The 23,335-nt window shown below is 35.7% G+C and overlaps 1 protein-coding gene across 8 annotated transcripts in view; it reads left to right on the top strand.

Moving 5' to 3' along the window:
• The window catches only part of LOC114664168 (retinoic acid receptor beta), a 572,516-nt gene that overhangs the window by 159,194 nt on the left and 389,987 nt on the right, over nucleotides 1-23,335 (top strand). For 2 of the 8 annotated variants that reach the window (XM_028818158.2, XM_051936145.1), the window contains exon 1: nucleotides 20,257-20,609. The exons of 5 other annotated variants lie outside the window; for them this stretch is intronic. In XM_028818158.2, the coding sequence (XP_028673991.2) occupies nucleotides 20,453-20,609 (157 nt within the window). In that variant the 5' untranslated portion in view covers nucleotides 20,257-20,452. One more of the 8 variants, XM_051936148.1, reaches the window with a different exon arrangement.

Genomic DNA, 23,335 nt, shown 5'->3' with positions numbered 1-23,335 from the left:
GCAGCAAAACATTTTTAGCTCAACTGAACTAATGCAATGTGTCAGCCTTGTTTAGCAATTAAACTCACTAAATTCAACAAAAAAGTTAATTTCACATTCCAAATCCCTGCATGATGGTATAGCTAATCTGAAACTATGTTTGCTCTCAGCTTGAAGCTATCATAGACATCAAAAATTTTCTGGGAAGCAAAACGTTTGAAAAATGTATTGTCCAGTAATCAGACCAGGAGAATTAAGTTATTTTCAGATTTACATTAGACTCCACCTTTATAGTTTGAAATTGTAAGGCACAATACCGTACATTAAATAAAACCTCTGTATCTCATCAATTTTCAGATGTTTTATTACACTAAAACAAAAACTTGCATATAGTACAAATCTGAAAGTAAACTGTAAAATGTTTCTTTTTTGTACAGTCATTCTAAACATATTGTATATAGGAGATAGACCTAATCAAGAGTGCTGCCTGCATTACTCTGCTACTTTAATTACCTTTGCACTTAAATGATGATTTTTAAAAAAATAAGAAGATCCTGATTATTAAGCATTAACATGCATATCATAATTAATTCAACAATTTAGCTTAGTATTTTATGGCTGAAATCAGGTGATAGCTTGTTCATACTTTACATATCATCAGAAACATAAGGATATCATTTATTTTGCAGGCCATGTTTATATGTATAATCTCTGAAAGACTTCAGAAGCATTTAGATGAAAAGAAGCTATTCAGTCCAAGATGGCCCATCAATCTTTTTCATGTAAGGCTGGGATCTCAAATTCAGCTCCTGGAGGGTTGCAACTGCTGTCTTTTTTTTGTCAGATCAGTTTCTAAATTAGAAGCAACGATTGATATTGAGAAAAAATGTTATTTAATTGTATGGCTTGTTAGTGCTCATATTCCACCACATAAGATGTTTCTAATATTTTGTGTAAATTTTTCTTTGCTAAAAATGTTTTCAGGACTGAAGCAGATCTCAGTAATTTCACTTTTTTCACTTTCTTATTTTGTTCCTAATACTTCATTGAAATCATAATTTTATGATAAATACACGATTAAACTGGGAGCCATTTTAGGCATGTTTTCCATACTATTTTAAAGAGTGGAAAAAATAATTTGTTAGACACTCCATTTGTAGCAGTTTAAGAGTAACTAAAAGAAAAAAAAATCCTAAACCTTAACAGGCAAGTAAATTAAAATTACGGCAAAACAACTTATCTCCCATTACCACTATTGACTGCTAATTGAGAAGTCAGTTAGATATAAATCTGCTACCATGGTAGCTTCTCAGAAACTTAGTTTGAAACCCCTGATCAAAAGTGTCTAAAATAATGTCAAGCTGTGATAAGAACGTCTCCAAGTTTTACTTTTTAACTAAATTATTTATTAAGTTGCTGCATGTTTAGAGTTCTCCATGTTACCTAATACTTCTTACAATTTATGAGAAATTTACTTTCAGGTATCTTCCACCTCAGCTCCAGTTGGTATCACCCATTTATGGCATAACTAAATTTTCTCAAAACCATTTAATCTCATTCACGATCACAGCGGCTACATCCTATCCTTGCAGCATCAAGTGCAGGGCAGAAATTGGCCTCGGATGGGGTGCCAGTCCATCACAAGAACTATTTATTAACACAATTACACATACTTGGGTAAATTTAGAACCACCAGCTACTGCGTTTGGGGGACAAGAGTGAAGAAATCCTCAATATCTGAAGAAAATCCAACACTAGCATGTGAGAAATATGCAGACTCTACACAGATGACTGTCAAATATTGGATGTACGAAGCAGCAACACCAAACACTATACCTCCTTGCTACCCCCAGCCTTATTTATTCACTACTAAATCTGAAATACTTTTATCTTATTTCCAGTAATCGCTTTCTTAGAGACAGACAGATAATATTCAACTCATGTAATAATTTCTTATAGCATAAATAGGGTGAAACCAGAGAGAGAGAGAGCTCTCGTATCAATACTCCTTACCCAGAATGACATCATGTAGACAAGCTGTATACCAAAATTATGCTTCTGGCTGCGGCAGACAGATGGTCATTTCTGGTGGGTGGGACTGGACCTCGGGTCTGCCTGGGGGGTGCCAACAGGGATCCTGAGCTGTTTTGTCATGTGGTGGATGTGGCAACGTGCTGTACCAGTGCATGCTCCCCAACCTGACCTGACCTAACCTGATATTTTCTTAACTTATGATAGTTTATGAAACTTTCGATAAAACTCTTTTTGTAAAAATTGATCTCAAGAGTTTTGCTTTCATTCTGCTGCAATGACATTTCTGTTTTTACTGTGGATACTGCAATTGTGTGTTTTTGCGGCCATGACAGGTTGCAGGGTTGTTGGATGCAAAAACCCCTGTGTAAAATACCTAGTGTAATATTTACAAGTTGGTGCTGAGTGTGTACTGATATCTGAGATTGTAGATTGTAAAATATAGGTGGATTTGTGTTTTTGGTGTGATTTGTGGTCTAAGAAATTATAGCAATCATTTACTGACTATGTGTTTGCTTAGCATTTTGGTTTTAGCGCGTAATTCTTTGATTTTCTAGTATTTAAAATTCAAGATTCATCTCCTGATCGATCTAATAAAAACACATGCAATGTCCTACAACTGACAGAGCAATCTATCTCTCTTTCTTTCTCTGTCTTAATAACATTTCCATAATCTTGAACTATCTCAATTTGGAGACACAGCATTTTAAAGAAAAAGACCAGGAAATAAGACGTGGCAAACAAAACATACCCAAGATTGAAACTGGGAAATCAAACCATGCTTTTGTTAATCACAAAACAATACAGAGAATCAATGTCAAAAATTCATAGCCAAAAGTTTTATTACTCAATAAACATTAAATAAAGAACAAGGAAGGGTTTTATAGAGAGTTATTTGCAAACTGTCATACAAAATAGCCACCGAGAAAACTTTTAACCTCTCAATCTAATTGGTCCCTCAAGTCGTCACCTCAGAAAGCAAGCCCCTCGCAACCAGGAATTGCACAGAAAAACAAAATGGCATCAGACATGACACAAAATAATTTTGACAACTTTAATCAAGGTTCAGATGTAGAAATTAAACACAAAAACAGAATCCCCCCCCCCCCCCCCCAAATAGTCAAAAGGAAGGTAAACAACACTAAATAGATGCTACAAAAATTGAAAAGCAAAACCAATTCATAACAAAACTGGCCTCCTATAAATAAACCCTTTCCCAAGCTCAACCAAGAAACTCCAATTAGATGGGCCCCTGGCTTGAGGTAGACTTAAATCCATTTCTGCATCCCTAAAAGGAACTGACCTCTTAGGGAGTCTCTGAGTTGTCTTACCATCTGACGGGATGAATGGTGATGACCAGTTTCCAGCAAGTCACCTCTAAAAGAACAATATGGTATCATTTCTGAGAGGATTGTGCTACTCTACATCAAACAGCAAGATAAGAGCTTGAAGTGCTATAATTTGGTTGCTCCTAGTAGCTTTTTCATAAAATACACTTTATACCCTCAAATCTATCTAATCATTTTGACCTCCTGCATGTATAACAGCACCTTTTTATAAGTTTTTATATATTTGTGTATTTGTAATATATGTTTTACACATTGTTCTCAATATGTCTACATATCCACATGCAAACATCACGCAGAAAACCACCAGCCACTGAACTGAAACTCAGAATGCTGGATTAGTGAAGTAGCAGCACTATCCACAGCTCCACCGTGCTGCTCTCGTTTGTTATATTTGTATTTAAATTCTTTATCTAAATTCAAGACAACAAAAGACCAAGCACTTTTACCTGAACAAATCCATATATCACTTGCACAAATTCAGAAAAATAGCCTCTGTAATATCACTAAGTTGTTTAGCTCAAGTCTATGCTCATCTGCACACAACATACCGAATCGTATGAATTATGAATTTCTGATGTGGTGCCATATCAATAGTTTTTGAAAGTCAAGATAATTAATGTCATTTGCTCAACAGCTATGAAATACTTGTGCTGCTTTTTCCAATATTTCAATTATTTTTATAGGTTTAAATAGCTAGGTACAAAAGTCAGGGTATTATCCACACATTTGTTTTACAGCCTTCATTTTGTGTTTAAATTAAGGATAGCTATATATGGTTTGTATCTTTTTAACTATGAACTCTGTTCCAGCTAGTAATTTGAACCACTATATCTGTTCAATGTAATACTACTCCAATTGTTCTGTTTACTTCACTTCATTTTCTTAGAAAAAAGGCTAAACAGAATAAAAAGGGCAAATTGTTAACCAGAACTTTACTTTTGCAACAATTGGAAATATGATCTGGAGCTGTATAAGGAGAGGAGGGTGAATATTTTATTGATGAAAGACACTGTTCGGGCAAGTCCAGGATGAGTCAGTCTGCCACCAACAGCAAAAATGTATTGCTGAAGTTTGTCTTTCATTCCTAAACACTTAGAAAGTGATGAAAACGGAGACTGCTGCAAGGTTCATGACCACATTGACATGAATGGTGGTTACTTCGAACACAAAGCTTACAGTTACCATTAAACAAAAACAGCTCTCTGTTTGAAATTGTACACTGCTGTCGAGCTGGTTACCAATTACAGAAGCTTCTTTTACGTTGATAAAGAACATAAAATGTTTCATTAAATTTATTCATATTCAAATCATCTTTAGCCATTGAAATGCGTTTGCCTTTCCGTTGCACAGATTTTGAAACCTCACTCATTTATGGTTTTCTTTAGGTATCCGTAAAGTAAAATGAAGATCTATTATAAAACATAAAAAGTCCATATTTAACATACCTTTTCTAGGTGCACATTCTATGATCTCTTAATCAAGCTATATTCTTTAGCATTTCTGTATAAAATAAAGGTTTGTGTAAATCAGAAGCACCTGGCAAAGATTCAGGTTTCTTCTATTGTTATATTGTCACTGACGGCTCCTCCTACTGCTTCAGCAATCTTCAAAGCAACAAGATGGGGCTGAGCTGCAGCTAATGTAAGCTTCAACATACAGTATAGCTCTTCCAAGGCAGACTGTTCAGCATATGTATAGTTGAGACTTTGATTGTCTCACTCAATATTCTTTTAAAAGTTTTATTATGATCATGCAAATAGAGAACCATGGTTGTGACAGCTGCATCCTGGGTTTATAATCATTATTTTTTTATTAGAAACATAGGCTGTAACCCCCATGACATCGACAGGGTTAAGCGGACTTAAAAATGAAATGAGAGATTATTAGAAACAAAATAATCCTAATCATAATTTACAGTATAAGAGCTCCCATTACTCAGACAGAAAGAACATGACATTGCTGCCTTAGAAACATGCCACTTATGGGCAAGGCACATTCCACTCCAGAGAGAGTAATCATATTGATTCTAATGGAAGCTAATAATACAGAGGCTTGTGCAGCTTAGCAAGATGCCATATGCATCTTTCCTCACTCTTCAGCAAGACTGCCTGGCAAGTTAATTATAGCCAACCCGTGGGTGCAAAGAGTTGTTTAATCTTAACTTCACATTTGAAAGTTGTTTTGTGGGACCTAAGTCAGGCATGGCACCTGAGCAAATAGAAGACTCAAGATTAAAGCCAAAATAATTGATTTAAGACACCTAATTACACAAAATTAATCTGAGAAATCCAGAAGTTAGCATGATGTCCCTGTCTAAATGCTAAAACATGTATATATGCAATTTTCAGCTGCCATAGCTAACTGGATACCTCGTCAAAATTAAATAATTGCAGTACTCAGTTGGGCAGAAACTGCGGTATCAGCTTAAAAAGATCACCTGCTGGAATACAGCTGAACCTTTTTCAAGATATTCAACCATTGAAAAGTGATTTTGTTGAAGTTGTAAAACTGCAGTATGTATGTGTGTGATTTTTGTTCTCTCAGAAGTAAAAAATGCAAAACAACTAATGAACCGCAAGTTTTCCCATCACCAGATATGAAAAAGCAGACCATATTATAACTTGCCTTCTTCAACCTGAGATTTTTGTATCTCTGCTTCAAATCTATCAGGACTTGAAGCAAATATAGCACTTCCAAAACAAATATTTGAAGGTGACAGTTTGACTGTCTATGTCATTTTCTCTCTGCACATACGTTTTAAAGCTTTATCATCATTCATTTACCCATTCATTATAAAACCAGCTTAATTCCATTTAGGTGTGTGGTACTCATGTCCAGTGTTCATTCTCTTTATTGACAGTGCATGAAAATTGTGCCTTTGAGTGATGTAGTATAGTCACACTTATTACTGTTAATTCAAATATAAATTATTTAAAGCTTGACTGCATAATTGACAGCTGAACAGTTATAAAAATGTTCATTTGTGTGAGTTTTCTGTATAATGTGTATATACTGTATACAGTAGATATATATATATGTGTGTGTGCGTATGTGTGAGTACGGGTGTGTGATACACTCGTCACAAATTACTGTCACTCATAGATTTTTTCCCCGTTTGAAAATGCCACATATCTAGATCTGTCAGCAGCAATCTTGAAAATGTCCACTAATTTCTGACAGGCTGGAATAACTTTCCTATGGCACAGGGCTGCCAGCTTGGACTCCACTCTCACTACCCCTTTTTCATCTTTTTTAATTGTTTAATTTTAGTTTTACATATGCACAATATAAATAAGTGGTTGACAGTATTTCCAAATAAGGTACAATTAACAAATGTAGCTCTTAACAATAACATTATTAGATAAACAAGAAACAAAAAAAAATAGGAAATATCAGGGTTACATAAGCATAATAAGAATAATAATTGCATATGTAAAAGAAAGTTTGCTTACTTGTATTTACATTTTTTAAGATCTAATAAATACATTTAACTGTGTTCTTCAAAATTGTTTTATGTATTATATGTTTGCTTGCTTTAGTGAGAGTGTGAAGAAAGAATTCCATTGTCCTCAAAACATTTGGTAATACAGCAGAGAAACTAAAAAAAGATAAAAAAAAAACAAACTACATAATACAAGCTATAAATTATAAGTAAGTTTTTAGTGAGTGGTATAATCTATTCTTGAATTTTATCTTGTAGTTTTTATTATTGTATTGTATTTCTGAGGTGACAATGATAGATTGGCCATCTAGCTCTGTGAAGAGGATTACTTGTGTTTTGTTTTGTGTATTGTATTTACCCCATTTTTGGACCCCCATTACACGGCCAACTTACCTTGAAGGGGGTCTCTGTCTGAAATGCCTTTCCCAAGATTTTTCCATTTTTTTTCTGTACAAGGATCTTTTTGGAAGTTGTTTCTTGTCTTTTTAGGGAGTCAAGGCTGGATTGGGGTTGTCAAAAAAAATGGGCCTGTTAAAGCCCATTGAGGCATTCCATGTGTGACTTTGGGCTGTACAAGCAATAAATTGCTGTTATTCTTGTTGTTGTTTTTAAAAATGTACATTTATTCACACATAATAAAATTACAATAGTAAAATTACTATACTAGAGTAACATGTATATCCTTTCTAAAAAATATTAAGTTAAATGTATTTAGAGGTAAATTTGAGAAGTAATGTATTCTTAACAGAGAACCAACTTTATGCATTTCCCCGGTTTCAAACACAAGAATTTCAATGGCTTTACAACACAAAGTACACAATTTTTCATCTTGACAGAACTTAAATCTTAGGAGTTCCAGGAGTGTGCTTTACTATAAAAGTGAACTTCCTTAGTTTTCACTGGAACCATACATTATTCTAATATGAGTTTGCTGATGTTTCAGTAATTGTTAAATATAAAGTGTTTCCTAATAGTATGCTTAGCTGGTAATAGAGTAACCAAAGTTCAAAGACTTAATTGTTTCTTAAGAGAAACAGAACCACAAGGTGAGCAGGTTTGCAGGGAAAATATGAAAGAGCTGTCAAATTACCCACAAGATTCTGCCTTCATGAAGATACAAGCAACACAATATACTAAAACAAAAATGCTAACTAAAATTTATTGTCAAAATAAGGTAGGAATGAAAAAACAGGAGAAAGGGTTCCTGATAAATGCTGCATTTTCCTGCAAAATTCTGTGGTTTTATTTGCTATGCAAGAGCTTGGCTGCAGACTGCAGCACACCATATTGCTTTATACTTGAAGTGTGATGATCTCAAGCTTCACTCTGCATGACTCTCTTGACTGGCCACTGCCATGGCAACCATAATGCCTGTTGCCAGGCCCAGGACTAAAGCATCACAAAATGGTGGAGCCTGTAAATACTGACATTCCCAATATTCTAAACATCACAAAAGCCAAATAGTAACGTTAGTTTTTATAGGGACTATAAGATGAATCAAAATGCCGCCAAACAAAAATCACATCACCTAGTAGTCGAGGAGAGCTATCTTTTATAAGAGATTATTAATACAATGTGTAGACATGTTCCATGCTCATGAAATATAATTTTAGTATTCTGCCTTCTCACTCTCAGGACAGCTGGCTCAGGAAGTGGGTGAACATTTCACCCTATGTGGATTTAATGTCTGGACTATCCCTAATGGCAACAGAGGTGCTCCTATAAAATCTTTCAGCCACCAGGCCACAGTGACCTGTAGTGGCTCCTTATACCATGCTGCTTTAAAGGGTCATGGTCTACCTTCCCTTGACCATTTAGTGGAATCGTAGAACTCCAGTAGATTCCTCCTGGGTATTTCTGTTAATAACAAATGGATGGGGAAACATAGCTTGGCGTTCTTGATCAAATATCTTTATGCTCTATTGGTAAATATCCTACTGGCTATACAGTACTTTTATTTTGATAGTAGTTTTGCAAAAATAACCTCCATCATGCCACCCCTGACCCAGCCCAGCCCGCACTATTATGCCATCGCATTATTTCAGTGTCCAGACTCTGACGCATCCACTATAAATGATAGGATTGACAATTGACATCCTTGATGTGAAGTTCACCAGTACAGAGTACATTCCCTCAAGACCCTCTTTTCTAATTTTTCCATTCCTGCTTCAGGGCTGTTTCTGTCTGGAAACCAAACTATTAAGTCACCTTTTAAATTCTGAATGACATTTAATGGTTACCTGTATTACAGAATTGAATGTGGCAGAAGAATATATACTGTATTTTAGGTTGGAATTTCTTTTATGCTAGTGTTACAAGAAAAATAAGTATGCACTGACATGTTAAGATAGGAAGAAAAAATGCTCTCAATAAATTTAAATTAAAATGGTGACTTGTCATGTTGACAGTTTCTCATTATTTTGCCAATGGTTTTATCCATTTTCTAGTCACAGTACTTGTCAAAGACAGATAATAGAATAATAAAAAAAAATATTGCTATCTCTTGCCCTATGTGTACATAAAGTGCCTTTCTTAGGTATTTGTGAGTCTGAACCTGCCATCTTTGAAGGCGACTCCGACAGCACGCTTCATATGCCTTTACTCCTCCTTGTATGTCCTCTTTCATTGCATCACCAATACCAAACTGACCAATCTAACTGCTTAGGGTGATTGGACACACACACCTTAGTGTTTTATTACAGAGTAGATAGATATCCATGTACTTTTACCACTTAACCCACATTTAGGATCATAGGGAGCTGGAACATCGTGTATGAGGCATGAATCAACCCTGAGCAGGGTGTTAGTCCAAATGACTAAGTAACGCAAAAATGCATCCATTACTCATTTATTCTTATTTAATTACACTTTAACGAAGGTTTCTTTTGTTGTTAAAAAAACTTACATAGCATCAGTAAAGTAGTTATTCATCTATGCAGCATGGTCTACTAAAATATTTTCACTATGGAGTGGTCAGAGGGTGCTTAAGTGAGACATGTGTCTCTTGATAGTGCATGCTTTAGTATAAAACCTGTGAATCCTTAGAATCTGTAAGTAATTTTACCTGCATATAAAATGCCTAACTCCACAGAGATGAAAAACCTATTTACTGATGCTTTACAAGAGTAACTAAGACCAAAAGATGCCTTAACAAGCTAAGGTTTTGTTACACAAGAGTAAATGAGTAATAAATGTATTTTTGCAATACCTAAACTAAAGTGTCACCATTATATCTGACATAGGTCATCGGATGAAGTTGTTTAATCTATATACAGTAGCAATTATACTTGATCTTATACATTATTCATATCTCAGTATGATAAGTAAATCCATGTAACAGTTACTAAATAAGTGCAGTTTTTATTTACAGTTCTTCTTTACTGCTAATCACACACATCATTTGGAGGATCTCCGTGTCATTTCACAGGGCTAATTTACTTTACTTAATGGACGGCTCCCGATATCTCTGCAAAAGGACGAAGGTCCAAGTCTTTAGAGTTCTGGTGCTTCCTGTCTTGCTATATGGTTGCAAGACATGGACGCTATCCAGTGAGCTGAGACAAAGACTGGACTCCTTTGGTACTGTGTCTCTTCGGAGAATCCTTGGGTACCATTGGTTTGACTTTTGTGTGAAATGAGCGTTTGTTCATGGAGTCCCGAATGAGGCACATTACCTGCATTGTGAGGGAGCGTCAGTTACGGCACTACAGCCATGTGATCCAGCTCGTAGGATCCTCATTGTTAGGGACCCGAGTTGTTTCGTCGTGTAGTGGGTGCAGCAATGCACTGTACCAGTGCATGCTCCCCAACTTGACTTGACTTTTTACATGTAACAAGGATCAGTATAATGAAAACATTAATTCATTTATTCATCAATCTATCTACCCTTTTTCTGAAACTGCTTAGGGCAATTTTCTCATGCTGGGAGCAGAAGCCTTTTTCTGAAATATCTGGTAGAAAGCTGAAATTTTCCAACTGTTCCCCTCTCGCCTCATACTCATTCTTGTCTATGGTGAAAAGTTTTCTTTTTTATGACATTATCAATTAATACATTATAGACTTGTATTTTTTAGCAGAAATTGTTACTATCACTCTCTTTGGATTACCAAGCCCAGATGGTCAAAGCAATGGGCTTTTTACCTTGGTCATCATATCATTTCTGCCAGTAACTGTTCATTTTTGTCTTTTTCTGTTAGTTTAAACACTACAAATAAATGAACATGTATGCACACAATACCTTCTTATTACTCAATATCTTTGACATTTTGGATCCACAAATTAATTTCTCCACTCTTGTTGTTGGCCACAGTCTGAAGCTTATAATCTATTGAGGAATTGTTCTAACACATGTCTCCTCCTCTGATCTCACTCTCACTCTGATCATTTCGTTGCACTGTTGTCACCTGCTGCCCCATGAGACTCCTCTCTGCTTTCTGCTTCCCTAGCCCCGCACACTCCTTTTCACACAACAATGAGCATCTTTCCCATCAAACACTGAGGATGCTGCACATCCATAAAATGCAGCCTTAATAATTATTATTGATCTGTTTGACCTGGATTATTTAGGGAGAATTCTGCCTGCTCCTGGCACACTTATGTTTATCCGAGAAAACAGAGAAGTCACTGGTCTTAATTTTACTGAATTACTAGAATTCATTTTTACATTTTTTCCTGGGTGGTGCACCAGTTAGTGTTGCTACTTCAGGGATCCAACATCTTGAGTTGAAAGCCCACTCCCAGTCATTGTCTGCATTGAGTCTGCATGTTCTCCCCATATGGAGTTTTCTTCATGTACTTAGGTTATCCTTCTACATTCCCAAGATGTGCATTTTAGGCTGATGGATGACACTAGATCGGTACCATGTGGGTGTATTGTCTGTGTGGGCCCTGCAAAGGACTGGTGCTCACCCTTCTGGGTTCAAGCCCTGTGTTTGATGTAAATGAAACAGGCTGTGGACTCCAATGACCCTAAATTGGATAAAGCAGGTATGAGAAAGGTAGGTTTAAATTCTAAGAAATCTATCACTTACATTTACTTATTGGGCAGATGCCTTTATTCAAGGCAACTTAAAATATTCATGATACAATTCTTTTAGTATTCCAACTGGAGCACAGGCAGGTCAAATGACTTGCTCAGGGTCACACAGTGTCGGCAGCAGGATTTGAACCCACAACCTCAGGCTTTGAAGTCCAAAGCCTTAACCACTATACCACTCTGCATACATATCATATTACTCCCAACTCACTAGACTACACTAGATTTCAGTCTGTTTCAGAATTTGATTCAAAGATCTGCTACTCACTTACAACAAGTTAGTTTGAACACCTAGAGATACATTTGTACATTTTACACACATTGTAAGCCTGTATGACTTTCTTTACAAAATGATGGCAAACAAATCAGCTTTGAGACCGATGCTCATCTAAGGTGTCTGTGAAACACCCAAAAAAAGACTTAAGACCCTTCTTTCATAAACTGCTGTTTGAAAAGCTATTTCTGCATTTCATCCATGACACTTCATTTTCAATTTTCCTATTTTAGTTTATGCTGCTGCTGAATTTTACAGTATATTGTCTATAATATATCTGCTATTATGGGTATAAACTACACTGTCAGACCTGTGTTGTATTCTCCATATTTGCTTTCTATTTCGCTTTGTTATTTTTTCTTCATGTTTGCCTTCTAAAGTGCTTTCTGATTATGTTCAGTATAAAAAGGTGTAACATAAAATAAAAAAGAAATTGATTTATTGATACGAGGAGCATCAGCTGATAATGAGAATTTACTTTTTCAAAAAATATCTGCAGATGATTTATTCATTATAAAATAACCAAACAGCCGCATATCTGAACAGCTGGGTGTCCAGAATCTGAGGAAAGTAACAAAAAGAAAGCACTGTTATATATTTTCAAAAATAAACTGCCAGGATTCAACTGTTAAAATTTCAATATTCATTGATTCCCCTACATCTATTGATCATAACTAGATAGTGTGATTTATGGCAGTTGTGTTGGAATATATTGCCTTAAACATAACAAAATATCTTTGAGTTGTACTTTTTGAATATTGTACTGACAATCATGAACACAGGAATTGATTTATTTGATTTGATTATTTCTGTATACCACTTTTCACTCAGTGCAGGAACAGAGAGCTGTGACAAGTTCTCATGTAAAATACAAGTATAAATGCAAGCATAAATTTTAAAACTTACTAAAGTAGTACATATAAAGATGTAAAACATACAGAGAGCAAAAGTGTTTAATATACATGGAAACCAACAATATCATTCTATTAATTAATTATTGAATTACGGCCATAGTTTCAGCTAAGGAGACTGTGGAAGATTGTGGGTTCGCTTCCCGGTTCCTCCCTGTGTGGATAGCGCTTTGAGTACTGAGAAAAGCGCTATATAAATGTAATGAATTATTATTATTACAATTACTTACATGTAGCCTACACTCGGTATGTCTAATGTTATGCAAACATTACAGAGCACAGAGAATTGTAATAATAATAATAATAATGATGAGGAAAGCTTAACAGAGTAAAGTGCTTCCTGCCATGCTAGTTTGAATGTCAAAGTGAGCAAACCAGACATTCCTTCTCAATGTGTATGTGTAAATTCCCTCCCTTTATAATACTGGCTTATTTTATATGAATAGCCTTGAAGCCCATCTCATGTTAGTATTTTATATTGTAAATGATAAAAGTCTGTCTTATTAAAAAAAAAAAAAAAACTAATTTTTGCAACCATTTAGAATTTAGAAATATTATCCTCAAATTAAGACAAATGGAGTAGAAAATCCTTCTTTTTTATGTTTAAATCCTCACTTTGCAGGTTTGTCAGGGCTAATGCCTCCTACCTCTAAATCAGTTTTAGAAAGGTGTGCTTTTTAAAGAATGAAGAACTCGCATCTTTCAACAATGCCATAAATTATCCTCCAGCAACGTTTATTAACTGCCTTAAGCGCTTCCTGTCGCTAGGAAATTGGTTTTAAAAAATAGTGTCCTAAAAACAGCAAGCTATTTGCCGAAGACATAAGTTATCTGAACTATACCGAGCTGTCTTACACATGTGCTGTTACACTAGCAGCTAATGGTATGTTTAGACAGTCGTGGTGTGTTCCAACTCCCAGTGCTCCAGTACATGCTCTGTCCAGTGACGCATTCCTTGCTAGAAGGATGAAAAATGTCTGACTTAAGAGGAAGGAAAGCTGAAACAAACTACTATCAAAAAGGGGCCCCCCTGAAAGCTGGAAGTCATGCTAGTGATCTCCCACCAATTCTTCTCCATCTGTCATGTTCACAATAAACATCTTCACTTCTTCCTAATTTATTGCGCCATTTGATCATGCTGATAGGGTTGCTGCTGGCATAAATAAGCTTGTAGATGTCTTGCTGAGTGCAATGTAAATACATTCTGATTAGGCCACTGAATTATATTTATTTAACACGGATGTTCAGGATCTCTGCAGTGTGCTTGTGAATCATATGATTGTGCTAAAAATTGAATCAGATAACAGAGATTTCTTTCAAACAGTTCTTAAAGTGATAAGTACACTGTGATTTATAACTGCTTTGTTCAGGATGTTGTTACTTTCACATCCTTGAAAAAAAAGAAACAATGATACATGCAGCCGGTTCATCGTTTCTCAGTATACCTTAGTTTGTTTTTTTGATATTTGTAATTTTTTTTTTATGTTTTAACTGTATTACTACAAATAAAGTATTTAACATTGATTTATCATTATAGAGATATGTTTGAATAGGCTGTGTATTTTTATCTATTTATCCAAAAAAAACAAAACATATATATATATATATATATATTTATATATATATATATATATATATATATATATATATATATATATATATATATATACATATAAAAAAAATTTTAAAAGTATATATACTATATACCTTATAAATGTGTGAATATATATACTGTATATACAGCATATACATACATATGTATATATATCTGTAAATCTGTGTACAGTATACTGTAGAGTATATATCTGTCCATCCATTTTCTTAACCCATTTATCCAAAGCAGGGATGCAGGGACAATGGAGCCTATCCCTGAAAGAATAGGAACACAAATATACACAAAGATATATTTCTTAAATGATGATTGAAAATATTGTCTAACTTGCTTATCCAGTTAATGGAGAGCTGCTGTCTTCCCTTTCAAAACTGAAAAACAACTTATGATGGGACAGCAGTCCACTGCAGCGCTCACTTACATGCCATCATTCATTCTTATGAGGTCACTTTAGAGCAACTGCTCAGTCTAATGCACGTTAACCCAGAAATCCAAATAAAAACCCATACTGACTCAGGAATTATGAGGTAACAGTAATAATCACACCAAAAGTACTGTATGTTCCTGTTATTAGTATTTTACTTAAAGTAATCATTTGCTTATGGTAATGATCTGTTTGTTATATTATACTCTTTGCAATACAAAAATTATTGACAACAAACTGATCCACATGTCAGTGTTTTCTAGTTTTAGTCATGTTTAATTGATATGGTATCTGGCAATTTCAATAGTTTTTTACTGAAACAATTATTACCTTAAAATTTTTTTTGTAAACTTCTAATATGTGAATTTGTATTAATTAATGGACAAATGAATTGACCTGGTATGAGTGTTATGTGTGCAGGTGTTTGCATATATAAAAATATTAAACATAAATTACCACAAGAATTTGAAAGTTAGGTGTCTTATGCAGGGTCCATTCCTGTCTTGCACCTCAATACTGCAGAAGCAATTTCCTATCTCCCCGATTGTGTAACAGGTTACGAATTTAGATGGACTGCATGTTATTTTTAGATATTTTACGTTTATTAGCCAAAAAAAATTGTACTTTCTGGGAGTAGATTCTAATGTGGTGTAAAAGTTTTTAAAAATCATGGTAAATCCGTTAATGAATTTAAAACATTTCAAAGATTACTTTCATTGATTGGATATGAATCATTAAATTAATTTATGAATTTGACATCGTCTGTAGCTTCTTGATAAAGTGTTCTAAATTTTAAAAAGATGGTGAAATCCTTAATGAATTTAAAAAGCTTCAGATATTCTTTTCATTGATTAATTAATCTTGAATATTTATTCACAAAAAGTGCTTCTGATGTTGACATATTCTGTAGATTCTTGATAAGAGGTTCTAAATTTTAAATTGAAAACCTGTCAGACAAAGACAAAGAAGAACATGCAGTCAAATGGTGTTTGATAGGTCCTTGATTTGTTACACTATCACTTACTTAACTTTACATTTGAGTATAAAAATAGGCACATAAAAGCCAGAGCAGTGTTGAAGCAAGGCGTCTGAAAAATAAAAGTCACTGTGACGTAGTAAATTGTAGCTGAAAGGAATCCGTTCTTCTGTTGGTACAATAAACTTTGTTAAGCAGCAGTCAAGTGAAGGAAATTCATCACAATTAAGTATCTGTAGCTCCTGTGCATGTCTTGTTAATGACCTGAACCTGAGAACTTAAGACCAAAGGTTAAAGACACTGACGTTTCCATGGTTTGCTTTTGCCTGCAATAAATTAAAAATGTACTTAGAAGCTTGTGATGCATTCACACCATTGCGACCAGTCTGTTGACATTTCCTGTGTTACTAGAAAGACGAAAATCTCATCACTTCTGTTTTAGCCGTCTGAATATTTTTCAGAGAAGCATCAAGTCCTACAAAATTAAGAAATTCATTAAATAAATAACAAATATATTGAACAAGTGAAGTGAAATAAAACTTTTCAAAAAATTGCACTAGAAAAATTATTAAATCTCCATTGGTGACTAATAGAGACAAATGATCTTAAAGTTCATAATCTAGTTAATATCTAAAGAAAACAAAATAAAGCATAATTGTGCATCACAGAAATACATTTGACCTTCTCCTTTACTGAGATGCAGAGATGTTTTTAGATACGAATGCAAAAATCTGAGTGAATTATCTTATGCATTCACATTTTTATTTTACCAACTCTTCCGGATTGTTTTACTATAACATGTTCATATGCAAGATCACAGACTGTGCATTAAAAATTGCCCTTAAAAAATTTTATTTTCACTTTCTTCCCTAGAGTATGTATTTTTTGAATAAGGTACTGTTTATTATATAGAATATATGTTGCATTATTTGTAGTATTTATATTATATTCATATTTTATTTATGCTCACCCATAACAAACCAATTTTTATGTTGAATAATATTTTATAAGAGACCATTTTTACATTATTTTTATACAACAATTTCCAGATATGTTTATATTGCAATTAAAACAATGTTGTGTACTAAATATGAATAATTATAGCATGCATTCAAAAAATTGGACTGGTCATTATGTATCACATGACCTCGCATTGCTGCATGAAAAGGCAATGTCCGCAACACAAAAATGACAGAAAATGCATTTCTAAATTTTTAACTCTAATGTGAAGAGAATATTCATTCCTGGGCTTTTCATATACAAATATACCATTTGGAGCAAAATAATATGTTTGTCTTTGATTTTTTGTCATTACGGATGGTGTATTTCTCTAACTTTTATCTAAAAGTAACAGATATAAATGTGAAAGCAAATGCCCAAACATTATGGTATTTTGGATAACAAACCTGCCTGGAAACTACCATTAAATTTACAAGTTCAAATCAAACCATATTCTCAATGGCTGACAATAGTGAACCATTTAAGATGTCTGTAGTGTAATATAACTCATATGACATGCTTAAGAATACGCTTTTACCATGAAAGGTGCTATATGCAATGAACATTTGCATTAGATGCAATGGAGAAGCTAGCACTACTGCTGCACAGCTTCATAGTCCTCTTGGTTCAGCTTCTAGTCTGGTCACTGTGTATGGAGAATCTGTACATTCACTGCATTCTTCTATAGGTTTTTTTTTAGAACTTTTGTTTCTTTCCATATTTCATATATATGCATATGTTAACTGGCAACTGTAAATTGTCCTTTTATACACATGATGGAATATACTCTGTGATGAACTGGATCGTGTCCAGGAGTTAGGTAATATCTTACGCTTGATGCTTCACTCAGTAATAAAAAAAAAATGACTCCCAAAACATTGCATAACATTCTCAAACCCATTTAATCCAAATTAAGGAGTCAGCGCCCAACTTGGCAGCTCCAGAAACAAAGATGGAACCAGTTCTGGACAGCATGTCAGTCCACCAGGGCCCAGTCATGCCCACATTCACACAGGAACTGTTTAGAATCACCAGTTAACTGAAGCAGCACATCTATAGGAATGTGGGAGGGAGACCAAGGCACTATGAGGAAAACCTACACAGACAAGGGGAGAATGTTCAAACGCAATATGCACAACGACTAGGCAAGCAATCCAATCGATTTGTGAGGCAACTGCACCTTCCACTTTCACACTGTGCAGCCCTGATTCCAAAAAATGATTTGGTAAATGTGTGAGTGTATGGCTAGTCTTATGTTTGTATATACTGTATAATGTTGTGCATGACAAAAAAGATTTTAAAATCTATGTTTTGCTTTGATTGAAATTGTTTTTCAAAATGTATTCATAACCAGTCTTGTGCACATATGTACTGTGCTAATTTAGGTTTGTCAGTTAACAATACCATTTTATATGTAGTTGAAGCCTAAATTAAAGATGACTTACAAGTTCAGGGCAAGTGATTAACTGTTTACAGGCCCATTGCAATGGGAGCACAGGCAGGCTCACCAACTTCTTCAGGGTCACACTGTGAATCAGAGGCAGGAACTGAACTGGCAGTTTTGGGTTTTAAGCTGATGCCTTTGCCAGTAAAAGAAACTCCCTGCCTAACCTTTTTTATATTGTACATCTGGACATGTGTAGGATTTTTTCCTACTTTTGCTAATATTTATTAATGGATTTGAGTAAGTGTAATGTACTTTATCTCTTTCATTTAAATTATGTTTATGAGATTTGTATATCTTTCATTTGACATAAAAAACAGTCTGAGTTAATGAAAACAAAAGACTGAGGTAACGGATCGATTTTATATAAAATAACTGAAAGATCTGAACTTGACCTGCATTCACAAAATTACCGTGCATTATCCATACCTACTGGTGATTTTGTTTTATATAATGTTGTCATTTTAAACACTTGTCTTTGGTGTGCGTCCATTAATTTAAGCATAGATCGCGCACGCTCCTAATGTGTCCTCCCTCACTAAAGATCATCCAGCATTTTTTTTAAACCTTGAAGTTCAAATTGGCCTTGAAATTGAAGATGCATGCTGTCAGGTTTCAGAAGCAGGTGCCACTCAGTCCGTTTTAGTTACTCGAGTTTTGTACCAAAGAAAGAAGAAAAAAAAAGACTTAACACAGGCTAGCTTTATGATTCGACCGTAATCATATGGGATGTGGAAATGGGACCATTTTCAAGAGGGCATAAATGCCAGCATATGCCCAAACTCTCTCTTATTAATGCCACGCGGTTACTGTTTTATACATGATGAGACAACCCTACTGTACTTCTCAGTCAGCAACAGCAGCCATGTGCTTGAATTTTATGACGGTTTAGGGACTAAGGGTGGGGCGCAATGAACTGCAACAGTAAACGTACAACGAGCTGCTTTTTCCTTGCAGGCAAAGTTCGCCAACCCCGCTCGCAAAGCCGATCGCGCGCGTGTGAACTTGGGTTCATTGTCCAGCCGGTGGAGACGTTTCCACCGCGGTCATTTCCGATTACTGTCGCTCGAACCGCTTTACAAGAGCAAGGCTAGCAATGACCACTTTCTCACGAAACAATACGATTCCTGCGATTTGCGTTTTAACACAGCAGTGCATGCCATGTTGCTTCCTCCCGCGTTTTGTTTTGCCTAAAAGTCTTTAGCGTAAGTGCGCCGCGTAAAGAAATAACATTTAATGAGCACATCGGGCTGAAAATATAAAATGTAAAGTCTCCCGAAATTCTCCAAGCACATCACAGTGTACAGTACATAAACAGAGCGCAGCCCGCACGAGAGGCTCCTACCTCGCAGCTCGTAGTGATTTCGGCTGCTGGTAATTTTAAGCTGTGTGAGAATCCTGGGACTTGGTGATGTCAGACCGGTTGGGTCATTTGAAGGTTAGCAGCCTGGGAAGGGTTCATAGAAAGTTCACTCGCATATATTAGGCAATTCAATCTTTCATTCTCTGTGACAAAACTAGTAGGAAGTGAGCTGTATGGAGGCAGAAGGACCCATTCGTCTTTAAAGGGGAGAAGCAGTTTTTAAACGCAGATTCTTCTATTTTGCTAAACTCTCGAAGGCGCCGGTCGCAATGTGAAATACCGTCATCCATAAGTACCGCTACGAGCTGGGGACAAGGACTGTTTTTTCTCGTTTGCAAAAGCCAGGATCTATTTCTCCGAAGGACCCCGACCACCCCTCTTCCTCGAGTTATCTGGATTGCCTGTAAAATGGTAAATGATCATTTGGATCAATTACAGGCTTTTAGCTGTGTTGTCTGTCATAATTCATGATTCTAGTCTGGGAAAAAGACCAAGAGCTTACGTGCCAAAAAGGGGGCAGAGTTTGATGGAGTTGAGTCCACTTTTGCATGCCATTTCCCTACACACCTAAAGGATAAGCACTTTTTTTGCAGACAGTCTGCAGAGGCTCATCATGTTTGATTGTATGGATGTTTTAGCAGTGAGCCCTGGGCAAATGTTGGATTTCTACACTTCAAGTCCTTCTTCATGCATGCTCCAGGAAAAAGCTTTGAAAGCATGCTTCAATGGACTGGCACAAAGTGACTGGCAGCCCCGACGCAGCGCTCAGTGTAGGTTCACATTTGTTCCCTTGCATTTTCCCATCTTGTCTGTGGTGTGCAGAGACGTGAGCGCTTATATACATATTTGTATAATATAATATGGAGATGTTATATACTATTACATAAAACATATCTAATGTTTGCGTATGTGAGATGCGTGGGTGTGTCAGTGCGTTCCTGCAGAAATACATTTAACATGTTGCTAGCGCAATGTTTCTGTTATCCTTACGTGTGGATGTACACAGTCATCATGCAGCATCTTAGAAAATGGTGCCTTCCAAAATGTGCAATGCGGTTTTGAAACGCTGGAACGTTATATAATAATGAAGCCGCAAAGCTGCATGTTTATTTCTTAGTAACAAATGTGTAATTCTTGTTAAATTGTATACCCCTCACGGTGCATCGTTGCCGTTTTGCTTTATGTTAGCTTGACTGCTGTTGCACAGTTGACAACATGATCTTATTCAAGTTACTTTTGTCGAGTTATGGTATCGTATTTTTTATTGCAGACCTAAACTTCGCTTTTATTTTTGTTTGTTTTTTTTTCTTTTTCATTTATGACTTTTGACACCTTTTCGCATCGCTGCCACGAGGTGATGTCTGTTTTAACTCCCTTGATTTTGTTACAATTTTTCTCACTGTGGGCACCCCAGTGATTTTTTGCCATTCATTATCACTCCTGGGATTGCATTCGGTGATTCGCTCGTTCGGCTTGGCTCTTGCGTGTGTGTACTAAAGTAGCGTGGTGGGCGCGGGGGGGAAGGGGGGTTAAGTTTGGGGTTTGCGCCGGCAGGGCACAGAGCTCTTACTGCCAGAGTTTTGATGCCAGTGTTATCTGATCTCGACACGGTGTGCTGGAATGTAAATGGTAAACAGTGGGGCTGCCTTTTTGCACGACCGCTCCAAGCAAAAGAAGTGACAGGGGGCGATCGGCCTTTCACTTCTCCAAGGGACCTGCGGGATCTTGCGCGGCTTTGACACTGATTTAGATAAATTGCCCTCCGAGTTTTCAACAAGGTTTCAATGGAAAGGTTTCAACCTTTACGATGTACACTCGTCGTTAAAGGCTATATTAGCCATTGACAGGTCTTTTGGAAAGATTGATGGTCAAGTTTTCTATACATTCCAGAAACCTTTGTTTTGCTTTTATCCTAGAGGGAGAGGGGAAAAAGCCCGAAGTGCACAATTCCAGAGCTCCAGCTTGTGTGTTTATTTCAGTAGTATTTGTTTAATGAGTTTTGAGGGGAAATGTATTCTACAGTGATAAGCCTAATTCCCTTACAAAACAGGAATTATGACTGCAGAGTTTTTAATCTGAACAATTTTAGGAATGAAAATTACTTTACTTTAACTTTGTGCCTGTCGGTGTAACTATTCCCTTTTTACGATTTCCTAATGCTTATTACAGATACCTGTGTATTAAAAAAATGTCCACGTAACATTTTAAGAGTTTTCATGAACTTTTTAGTATATTGCATTCCGATTGGAAATATTTAAAAAAAACTAATTTGACGATTTGTATACCAGGAGAATTTTAATTCATTTTTAATAATGAAAACGCGGTAATTAAAAGTTTGGCTGCATACCATTGAGGATTAATTTTGGAAGAATTTCTTACCTAAAATGTAAACCGAGAATTGATTTCACTTTTTAAACTTTAACATACGGATCAAGTTGGAGATAGATAATAACCTTCGTACAGTATATAGATATTCTAAATGAAAAAAAATTGCAGCCAAGTCCATTCATTCTTGTATTCCAGTGAACCAACTTTATATAGCACATCGGTCGCCTGGGGCTGAACCCAATCCTGGCCTCAAAGATTACAAGGTAGGAGAGTCTGTCAAGCGTGGGACGCCAGTTCAACGCAACCGCCTCGATCTGATCAGTTTAAAGTTCTTGGGTCAGCTTTAACTGCACATCAGCACAGTCTGTGATCCGCTCGTAGACGATGTAATCTACAGTTCTGGGTCGATGCTGTGTTTAAAGAAGAAAAAAAAATCTGTAAAAGTTATTTGGTAGGCATAGTGGTGTATTCGGACTCCGCATGTTAAGCCATCAGGATAGGACCAAAATAGCATCAACTGTATTCATTAAACAGCAAAACAAACAACGATTGCCTTTGTGAATGCGAGCGGGAGCCCTGAAGTGATTTAACCTTTTGCAATGTATGTGTTTAAAATATAATACTAAAGTGTTTCCAACAAATTTAATTTATATTAAAGATTTTGCAAGTTAAAAACAAACACAATTAAGATTGCGCTATGGTTTCAGTAGAACCTGTTGCTGATCGATATTTAGTAATAATTCATGACTTGCTAATATAAATTCCGTATGACAATAAGCACACCAGAGGTGTTTTATTAGTCTCGCGCACTGAGAGGTTTTAAAACTAATCCTGTGGAATATATCAGCAGCACACATCAAACGCGCTGAAGGGTCTCTTATCAGAAAAAGACACGCGGTTAATGGATGGAATTTGATAAAGAACTGTTTTTTTTTCTGTCACCCACAGTATTCAGGAAATGAGTTCACCTCTCTTGCCTCCTTCGTTCTCTCAATGGATATGAGCTTATGTTAAAAAATAAATAAATAAAAATTGTGAACACTAATCATAATGAATTATTCCGCAATCATGGAATGGGTTTGTCGGGTTTGATAATGGAGGGATCGATAATGACAAAAAAATAACGTATGATAAACATATTGAAGTGGATATTATATCGCAGTACCAT

Source organism: Erpetoichthys calabaricus, chromosome 13, assembly GCF_900747795.2.
Source record: "Erpetoichthys calabaricus chromosome 13, fErpCal1.3, whole genome shotgun sequence".
In the NCBI taxonomy this organism is placed as follows: domain Eukaryota; kingdom Metazoa; phylum Chordata; class Cladistia; order Polypteriformes; family Polypteridae; genus Erpetoichthys; species Erpetoichthys calabaricus.
This window is presented reverse-complemented; position numbering and strand designations above follow the sequence as displayed.